General features: G+C 27.6%; 1 protein-coding gene across 1 annotated transcript; it reads right to left on the bottom strand.

Annotated features, from left to right (window-relative positions):
• Positions 1-5928: 5928 nt before the first annotated feature.
• LOC119682252 lies at positions 5929-6374 on the bottom strand. Its single transcript, XM_038095638.1, has 2 exons — positions 6042-6374; positions 5929-5987 (listed from the first exon to the last, which is right to left on the bottom strand). Exons 1-2 carry the CDS (start codon positions 6347-6349, stop codon positions 5984-5986), a joined length of 312 nt encoding a protein of 103 aa, XP_037951566.1. The 5' UTR covers positions 6350-6374; the 3' UTR covers positions 5929-5983.
• Between the last annotated feature and the right edge of the window lie 4467 nt (positions 6375-10841).

Below are 10841 nucleotides of genomic sequence, written 5' to 3'. Positions count from 1 at the left end.
TAGCTTTTTGAAATCAATTAACTAATGATTTTGTGCTAAATATTTGTATTTATTATTAAATAAATGTGATACAATTAATTAAAAACATAAATATTCATAATATAAAAAAAGAAACATATAAAAAGTAATTATTTTTCTGCTAAAAGTTTTCAAATTTATTTATTAAACATCTTATAAAATTTCACAATGGTAACACCTATTTTACCAAATTATTACCTAATTTACTCTACTCTAAATTCTGGTAAATACCAACATTCGTTGCCATACTGACATAATTTACTATTTCCCTCAATTCATCATCAATTTACTCGATTTTGCACACGGACGCACTGAAAAACTAAGTATTCAATAAAATCTTTGTTTTTTTTAATTGAATATGTAAGTGATATAAAATGTATATAAATGATTTAGTATATCAATTATATATAAAATTTTTTAGTATGATATATTATTATTAAGTGAAGTTTGTTTATATCGATTCAAGTCAATGGCTAAAAGAAGTACGCACTAGTATTTAATAAAGTTGCAATAGATTTTTAAATAATTGATTTTACGTTTAATTAAATCAAATATTATTTTCAGACAAAAATGAAGAGAAGCAAAAAAAAAAATTTCATTGAAAACTCCAACGAATATTGCAATCATATGTAATCAAATATTCAAAAATTTCATATAAATTTCATATGTATTCATCCTAATTTTCAATTTATTTTAATTATTTAATTTAATACAAAATGTAATTTGCTTGCAATATGTGCACATATGCAAGATTTGCTATTTGCCAAAACATAACACTTGATAGATAGCAATAATGGCGCTTAGCGAATATAGCCCAGCGTGCAATTTTTGCCATACTAGGACCTAATAATGAAACTTCTTTTGGTTATTATCGTTCTGAAACTAACTGCTGTTTTTTCAGAGTGCGTACCAAACTTTTTTTTACTGCATAATTTTTTTCATTTCAAAATTTCTTTGTTCTCTTTTGAAAGAAGAAATGTGAATTTATTAAATGATGATTTCTAGCCTTACTAACCAAAGTTCAGTACTTTTACTGATTGCTAGCATTTATTGAGAAGAGTATTGTTATTTGCTTTTTGTTTGTTTAAAATAACATTTCTTTTGGTGCATTACGCGATATTTTTTGTTATGATATATTACCTTAATCCTATTGTTCACTATTTTAAACATATTTGATTTATAATATTCCGCGTTTTCAATTTTAAAAGATTTATTTTGCATAATTTGTCAATTGTAAACAAAAGAAAATTCATTAATAACTTTTTAACATACAAAAGTTCCATCAGCTGCATAAATGAGCTCACTATAAAGTGAGCGCTACCTAGGACGTGTGCGAGTTAGGCTAAGTTGATGCTAAACCAAATGGGAGATTTTTTGGGATTTTTTGCACTGCAAGCATTTAGCCATTTATCAACACGTATCGACACATCACTACATTATCGGCACAACTTAGTATTTCCCTCATTTAGAACGCAACTTAGCCTAACTCGCACACGACCCTAATTTGTATAAATGAGCAAGTGTCTAATGTGATAGTAGGTCTGTTCCACGAGCTACACATAGTAAACCATGAGTAAAACAGAAGTAAAGTACAAACTGAGAGCGTAACACAAATAAAGTGCCAGATTACGCTCTTTACACAAATTTTCATGGAACAGCTTTGTGTAAAGTCTGGTGAAAACGGCTGTTTTTTGAAAAACAAAACAGTAGAAATAGAAATTGAAAAATAACAGACAAACACATTAATAATAAAATAATTAATATATTTTATTAATTTATTTTTAAACTTATTTTAATATATTACATATTATTATTATTAGGACACATTATGTTAAAAACATATTTACTTTTAATATTATAGTCTTTAGTTTAGTTAGAATTAAAAATTTATTTAAATAATGTAATTTTAAAGCTAAGATAGAATTAAGTATATATTTATAAAATGTGATGTTAATATATTAATTAGAATTAAGTTCTTTATTGCAATATTAATAAAATTAATTAATGAAAAATAAGCAATATACAAATAAACACTTTAATCCAAGTATAAGAGCAACATGCTCTTATAAAGTGACACGGTTTTTCAACTCCTTTAAATTTACAGTAGTACAGCTGTCTAATACGTTGTTTTAAAATACCAAATGCATTTTCTATTAGTATTTCACCTGACCCCAATTTTCTATTGAAATTCTTTTGTGCACGAGTAAGACGCCCGTTGTCTTTATATGGCGTAATGATGTGTTGTGTACAGGGGAATGCGGAATCAGCCAGTAGATAGTATTCAGTAAACGTAAGAGGTTTTAATAAATCTCATTTCTTTTTCCAAAGAACTTACCTCCACACTTCGATGGTAGTCGCATATAAATAGGAGAGTTTTGTAAAACCCAACTGTCATGACAGGAGCCTGGATGTCCGAAAAATATGCTAATAAATTTTCTGTTTTCATCACAGATGGCTTGCAAGCATAATGAAATATTTCCTTTTCTGTCAATGTAGTCGTCCTTACGATCTCCAGGAGGATCAATAGTTATACGAGTGGCATCTAGGCAACCTGCAAAGTAACATGTATTAATATATATGCAGCGTTAATATGCACATAAATCCTTACCTATAACTTATGGAAAATTGCATAAGCTTCGGAAAAATGTACTTGCTTCTTCCTTTTTTGATGTGCTAGGCCATGCAACTATATCCGGACACATGTTGCTAAAGAAAGTTATCATCCTTCTTATAACTCGGTTTACTGACGATAAAGAGAGATTAAAGCGATCTGATAAATCTCTAAAACAACATGCTTCGTGACCAGCAAACCATAAAAAAACAGCAACGTGAGCTTCTGAAGAAATGTTCAGCTCACTTACTCGCAGTGCAATAAAGTCGGTACTATTTTGAAATTTTATAGCCAAAGAATTAAAAAGGCTCCGCGAAATGCGGAAATGAGTTTTGAATTCCTTGTCGTCATATTTGCAAACAACATCTTGTATATAATTTTTTATACACACACGTTTTCTTTTTTTTTTATGTAATATCGAATACACCAATTCTATATTCTGGTTGTGTTGTGTTACTTAAATCACTTAATAAAATATTTATTATGTTTTTATCCATTTCAATATTTATTTATTACAGTTGTTACAATTAAAAATACAGAATTTTTTAATATTCACATATGCCGCGCAAACAAACAATACAAAAATTTGAATTCAAACCATAACAGCTGATTTACACATAAACACAAATTTTACTTCATATAAAATGCATGAGTAAAGTCTGTGTAACATTTTCAAATTTCGACAGGGATGTTACGCTCTCTCAGATGCTCTCATTTACTCACAAATTTGTTCGTGGAACGCACTTGTGTATACACAGTGTTACTCAAAGTTACTATGTGTAGCTCGTGGAACAGACCTAGTGTGAATCACGGTTGCCACTTATGGTACTTTAGTACCAAAATTGGTACTTTTTTTTTTTTTCGTTTGGTACTCATTTTCAAAAACTGGTACATTTTTGACGACCCAATTTTATTGTGGATATTTCCAAATAATTTTTTTTATAAATGCAACTTTGCACTATTTTATATTTTGTTCATTTATAACACTATAAAAAACACAGAACGAGAAAACAAAAAGGTCCAAAAAAATTTTGGACCTTTTTTTACAGAAATGGTACCTTTTTAAACCAATTTTGGTACAGGAAAAAATTTTCAAGTGGCAACCGTGTTTTTAATACAAGTTATCATTTAACGTCACTTATGACGGAGGTGACAATAATATTTAATAATAGTTGGTTAAAAAACGCTGACTCTGAGCCTCAAATTTGGCAGCGCAAGAGTTCAATTCTTGATACTTGCGTATAATTTCAAACACAAAATATGGTAGTTCCAAGACCACTTACTGACTATAAGTATTTGGCAATACTCGAAACAGCTGTATGATCAGCCAAAAATTTAATTAAATATTATAAAATATTTAATATTATAAAAGAAATTATTGTTTTTGTAGTTCACTACTTTTGGAAACCTCTCCAAAAGTAAGCACATTCAAATGCGTTGTTTTGGGCAGAAAGTGTTCGGTATTTATCTTATTCGTTAAACATTGAGCTACACACAATTCAGAGTTAGTTATATCCGAAAATCTTTTTTTGTTTGTAAGTAGGCTGACATTACTATAAAGCTAAATATTAACTATAATACTGTTTATTCTTTCAGAAGCGAAAAAATGTTTTTCAGTCATTGTAAAACTTCCAACTTCCAAACTAACTACGTTCTTAAATATTTTCAAATAAAATTTTTTTTATAGACTAAATGAAAAATAAATCCATTAGTGTAATTTATCATCATCTATAAGCAATTTTTAATTTTAAGCATTTATTATGAAGATATTAGGAGTACTACAGCTGAGCCCTGTTGTACTCTTAATATCTCAACTGATCATATACTGCCTTTATGTTTATAATAAAATTTTTTGTCAACTGATGGAGAATTATATATACAAACTTTGTTATGCATGTATTAGGTCTGTAATACAAAGCGTACAGATGTGTTAGTGCTTTTCTATGTCACATATATTATAACCATAAACAGTTCAGGAAACTAATTTAAAGTAAATAATTTGATTGTTTTAATTCTCATACGGTTCATTGAAACAATTTAATAAGAGCTGGTTTAAAGTATATTTATTTGAGTTATTAGATCCGCAGCAATATAGTTAATTGTTGCGGATCTTTTAACTTCCCTAAAAAAAATTAATTAAATAAAAAATAGTTTTAAGATAGACAAAATTTTGTTTTGTTGAATTTATTTTGTTTCGGTAGAACAATTGACTGTTTTACAAGTTGATAACTTGCACTTTGTGCTTATAATTCTCAGTAGGTTCATTAAAAATTTTTTGAAAAAATGCTGACTTAGAATGTAGTCGATTAAAATGTTAGACCTTAAACACCGTTATAAATTTTTCTTTTCTAACATCTTCCTTAAAAATTAAATAAACAAATAAAAGTTATAAGAGGCATGTTAATATTTTATTTGATTTCAATAATTCTTATTTTGTTGGCAAGTGACTTTATTCGTATATGCAGCAATTGGGACATTAGATTTACAATAAAGTAGCATAACTAATATCTTTAAAACAGACTTTATTGGGATATTAGATTTATCAAACACTGACCGGATAAATTGCAACAACTAATATCTCTGAGCAAAATAACTCAATTTTCAACATTAATATTATGAAACAGATTTGATTTATGTTATTTAATTTAATTAACTTTTTTTTTTATTCTTTTTCAATGCGGAATATGGGCAAAATAAAAAATTAACTTATCCACAGTATATGATATATATGTTATATATATAATCTATTTATAGATGGTGTTAATTAGGTATATAGGTGGCTGAAGTGTAAGAAAATCGTGTGCTACTCGATTAGCTAAAAAGTCTTTCTAATTCCATATCCCTTAATATATTTAGAAAATGGTGATTTTTGGATCTGAATAAGCCTGAACCTTGAAATATAATTTCTTTTGGTGTTTCTCCTCGAGATCAAGCCAATACAGTTTACAAGAATTTTTATTGGTCATTCTCCATATCTCTCATAAACAAATTAATTAAATTATAATTAAATATAAATATATCTTGTGCATTCAATTCTTAGTTTATAAAATATAACACCTATTTTTTTCACACTTATAGCGTACAAAGATTTACAGTATACATATTATGTATTAACTCTTGTTGTGAATTTGAAATTCCCACCAAATATTAAGTATATTATTATTATCTTTGTTAATAAACTAAATTAATTTATTTCACAGACTGTTGAAAAAATTTTTTATTGCCAATTTGATAAGCATTTTTATTGATTCAACTATTACGTACACTGTAAAGTACTTTCAAATATAATAAATAAAAGCGTTCTTAAAGTGAATGTCTCACGATAAAATACCTACTTCAGTTATCGTGTACTGTTTATCTAGAACGTCATAATTTTAAAAATTATTTGTGTAATAATGGAAAATTAATTTACCTGTGATCTAATTCACGTTTATAACCATGAAAAGCATCTAAATTGATGCCATTAATAATAGACTGGTCCATATCTTGTTCCCCTATAGTTACGGAACGTTCACGACCATTACTATTAACACGATCCATTGCTGCTGTATGTGTTGGAAGAACGGTTGATCTTAAATTAATTAAAGATTCATTTTCTGGAATGGTTTCAGTTGTGGGGCAAATGGAACAAGTGGTATTCTTGTGTGGTAAGGTATTTGTATTAGAAGAGGCGGCAACTGGATTTAAAATTTCAATAGAATCTGGAGATATTTGTGGCATTGTTTTAATTTTTTTAAACAATTTTAAGAAGTATTTAATATATTTTTTAATACACTTTTATGTAATTTAATTTGTTTATTTTTTATCTTTTTTTTATTTTTTTTTTGCGATAAAAATGCTATGCGTTTTCTTTATTTATAAAGAGACCACCACGATTAAAAGCTATGAGCTGTTCCGATTGCAACGTTTGTTTAACGACCGACCTTTGACGACTGAAACAAGATTTGCTGATTAAAATGAATAACTTTTTGAGACTGTAGATTGCCGACTTTTATCAACTGTTTTTGTTTGTTATCAGTAAACGTCACTTTGCGTTGAAGCTCGCAATTTATAATAAGTGAGATTCTCTTTACAACTAAAGAGTACTCTTAAGTTTTTTTTACTCTTAAACTTGCAATTTAATGCTTTATGATTTAATTTATTTATAAATTTTTTCTTATATTTTTATTAACAACGTGTCACTTTTTCAATGAAATGAAGTTTTAATTATTAAAAATAGTTTCTTAATTTTTCTCACAAGTATTTGTGCTACTAATTAGCAATTCTAATTTGCTGTGTGGAATAATAATTTTAATTGTTCAATAAATCGAAACAAGTAAATTTACTTAGAAAAGCTCTAAACAGTAAACAATCTGTTGTTTCTATAAAGTATTTTGGTGTTTTTTTTTTCTCTGTTTGAGATACAAATATTTATTTCATTGCTATTTTACGGATATGAAGATACTTGCGCTTAGCGTTCAATTGCGTTCAACGTTCGCGTTTCAACTGATCGTGTTTTTGTTTTTGCGTTTAAAAGAATGCTCATATAAATGATATGCAGATACTTTTTTGAGTATTTAAACGGCGTACTACTCATAGATACTTGTTTCTTTTATTTATTATAGTACATATGACGAACTTATCGCATATTCGTATGTATGCATGCATACACAACTATGTATGTAAATGCGTATGAACAGCAGTTTCAACTGACATAATTTTGAATTGATTGTCAGTATTGTTTGTAGACTTTTGTATTAACATAAAGCCCACTGAAAAATAATTTATGCACATTTTATGAAAAAAGAAAAAAATAAAATATTCACAAATGTGACGGAAGTATTTGACGGAAAAAGGGTGGAAATAAAGAGTACGACAAGAACTGGTAGTCTTTTGCGGCAAATTTTTGAATTTGGTTAAGTTTCACTAAAAAAAACTCCTACATAATTTATTTAAATAAAAATTTTGATATTAAAATAGCAATTTATTTATATATGAATTTTAATATAAAATATTTAAATAGCATTGTTATTGCTTCAATATAGTAAAATAAATATACAATTTTTATATATAGACTGGCGGCCAAATTTAATAGCAAATCAATGAAATCCACCTGTAAACATAAAAACGAATAATTTTTTGCTCTTCACCTCTGTTGTGAATAATATTTATATTAGTTTTATCACTAATTTTACATTTTGCACTGCGACCTCTGCTCTCTAAGCTCTGTTGCATCAATAAAAAGTAGTATAGAACCACGGTTGCCACTTATGGTACTTTAGTACCAAAATTGGTACTTTTTTTTTCGTTTGGTACTCATGTTTAAAAAATGGGTACATTTTTACGACCCAACTTTATTGTGGATATTTCCAATTAATTTTTTTTATAAATGCAACTTTGCACTATTTTATATTTTGTTCATTTATAACACTATGAAAAACACAGAACAAAAAAATAAAAAGGTCCAAAAAAATTTTGGACCTTTTTTTACAGAAATTGTACCTTTTTAAACCAATTTTGGTACAGGAAAAAATTTTCAAGTGGCAACCCTACTTTACAGAGTTTTATTGCCTCTTCCGTAAGAATATACATTCTCAGGAGGCTATTCCGTATGTGTATTAGCGGAGGACATTCTAACAGTACATCTCCTCATTCTCTTCACAGAATCTACAGTTTGCATCCGTATGTATAGCCTGTCTTGTAAGGTGGTATTTTAGTTTACAGTGCCCTGTTAGGATTACTATGATAATTTTAAGTTTTACTTTTGATAAGTTCATACAATCCTGATATCTCTTACTGTTATTATAGGTACCAATAAATGATTTGGATTGTGTTAATCCTGCAGCAAATTATACTGGTGGATTGATGATTACCTAACTTCACAACAGGTGGCAAAGCTAGAACAAAATCAATTATATTTTGTATAACTGCGCAGTTTAAAATGACAGCTGTGAAGTTTTGACTTCATCAGATGTTTGATTAGATTTTTGCAAATAATTGAAACTGTCCAAAGAATGCGTTTTTATTACTTATTCCGGTGTTTATAAATCCACCTAGTAACTCTTAAGATACTATTTGAACGAAAATAATTATTTAATAAAAACCATATCAGTTGAGATATATTAGAATTGGCAAGCAAAAATAGTCGAAAAAGAAACAGCAAAACTGTGGTACCAAGGAGAAAACTGTTAGGTTTACAACAGTCAATTACAGTACCGCAGCACCAAATATAAACATCAAGTGCAATTTATGTTATTAATTGCAACCATAATAGTAAACACATAATTTCAGGAATTTACAATGGAGGTATTAAATCTGTGACAGTACTCAACTGTGAAAGGCCTAATATCTCAACTTACTATATGCTGCAACGTTTATAATAAATTTTTTTTTGTAAACTGATTGAGAATTATAAACACTAAGTGTATATTATTAATCTTGAAATTATTTTTCGTCTCATAAAATTATTATAAAGATATTACGTACCTGATACATAATGCATAGTTGTGTCATATATTAAACGTAACATCTACATAACAAATTCACTTATGCAAGTTAACTTGCACTTGGTGTTTTTAATTCTCATTAGGTTTATTAAAAATTGTTATTAAGTACTCATTTAGAATATGATGAGTTGAGATATTAGGCCTAAGACACGCTGAACAGCTGTTATAGGCCTAGTATCTCCACTATAAATTTATTACACGAACAATAGCTTTAAGGTGCACAACATTTTTATTTTGTTGGTCGGAAACCTTATGTGACAGAGCAATTGATTATTATGCAAGTAAATGACTTCCACTTGATTTTTTTTAATTCTCATAAGGTTTATTTGAGATGTTAGTGTTGAAAAAGTATGAAAAGTATTAACTAACTGTTTTAGCTTTAACACCTCCTGTAAAAATTAATCAAACAAATAATTGTTATAAAGGGCACATTAATACTATTTGAATTCTGTAATTTTTGTCACCTTGGCTGAAAACATTAATTGTATATGTGGCGATTGGGATATTAGATTTATGACAGACCTATTAACTGTGGTATAACTGATATCATTTTAACTAAACAACGAGACAAGAAGTAGTTTCAGAGAGGAAATGAATTCTGTTGGAGTTATTTTCATTATTTATATTTTTAAATTAAATTGTGATAAAGATTTATAGGTCGACCTCTGTTGAAGTAAAGGAAGGGTTTATTACAACAGCACAAGTATATATAAGAGTACCAAAAAAAATGTTCATTCTAAATTTAAGCGTTTTATCTCAAAAAAATTATTAAAAAAGTCATTTTTTATTTAGGATAAAAATTGAAAGTAGATTACATGTACTGAAATATTTTATTTTAAAAGCGAGAGAGATATTTTTTGGTAAAGGTTTTGATATATTTTATTGTAAAAGTAGTGATAAGTTTATTAGAGAAGATATTTTTATAGAAAACAAGTATATGTCTTCTTCTGTCTTCTTCTTATTTCATAAATAAGATCTGCAGTTTTGAGATGACATTGTTGTAATACTAATCACAAAGAGTTGATGCGTTATGGGTATATTCGTGTTTTAATGAAATACATTAGGAAAAAAAAAAACAACACACAAATTAAACACTAGTGCTATACGATATATATAACATGAAATTTATATTTTTTTAAAATGTATTTTAATTAAACAAATACAGATTATTTCGAACATATATGTCATCTGATTCAATATTCAAGCACAAATAAAAACTACGCTTGAAGTGGATAGGACAGATTGTGTGGATGCCAGAAGAAAGACTAGCAGTCAGAATCTTTCAAGAGTGAAGTTAGAACAACGACAAGAAAAGGATCGAGAAAGAGATGGAATGACAGTGTTCGACAAGAACCGAGAGATGTCATCAACTGGAAGATAACAGCCAATATTAGAGAAGAATGAAGTATCAGCGTAAATCAAGCTTAGGTTCTACATAGACTATATAGCTATGGATGATGATGTCATCTATATCTGTTAAATGAATTAAAATTTAAGGTTTTACAACAAAAATGATATTTGAAAATGTAAGAAAAGAATATAAGTAAATAAATAGTAAATAATTGAATTTTAATATTGAAGAGTACTAAAGCTTAAACAAGACCAAAGAAAATTTTTTCTTATTTATAGTTCTTATTTAACCATTTTTTAATATTATTAATTATTCACTTAATTAATCACTTAACACTTTATATATATAACAGAATAAAAAAAAAATACTTAAAAAA

Source organism: Teleopsis dalmanni, chromosome 2 (genome assembly GCF_002237135.1).
Source record: "Teleopsis dalmanni isolate 2A chromosome 2, ASM223713v2, whole genome shotgun sequence".
Lineage (NCBI taxonomy): Eukaryota > Metazoa > Arthropoda > Insecta > Diptera > Diopsidae > Teleopsis > Teleopsis dalmanni.
Note: the sequence above shows the minus strand (reverse complement) of the source record. Positions and strands in the feature narration are given on the sequence as shown.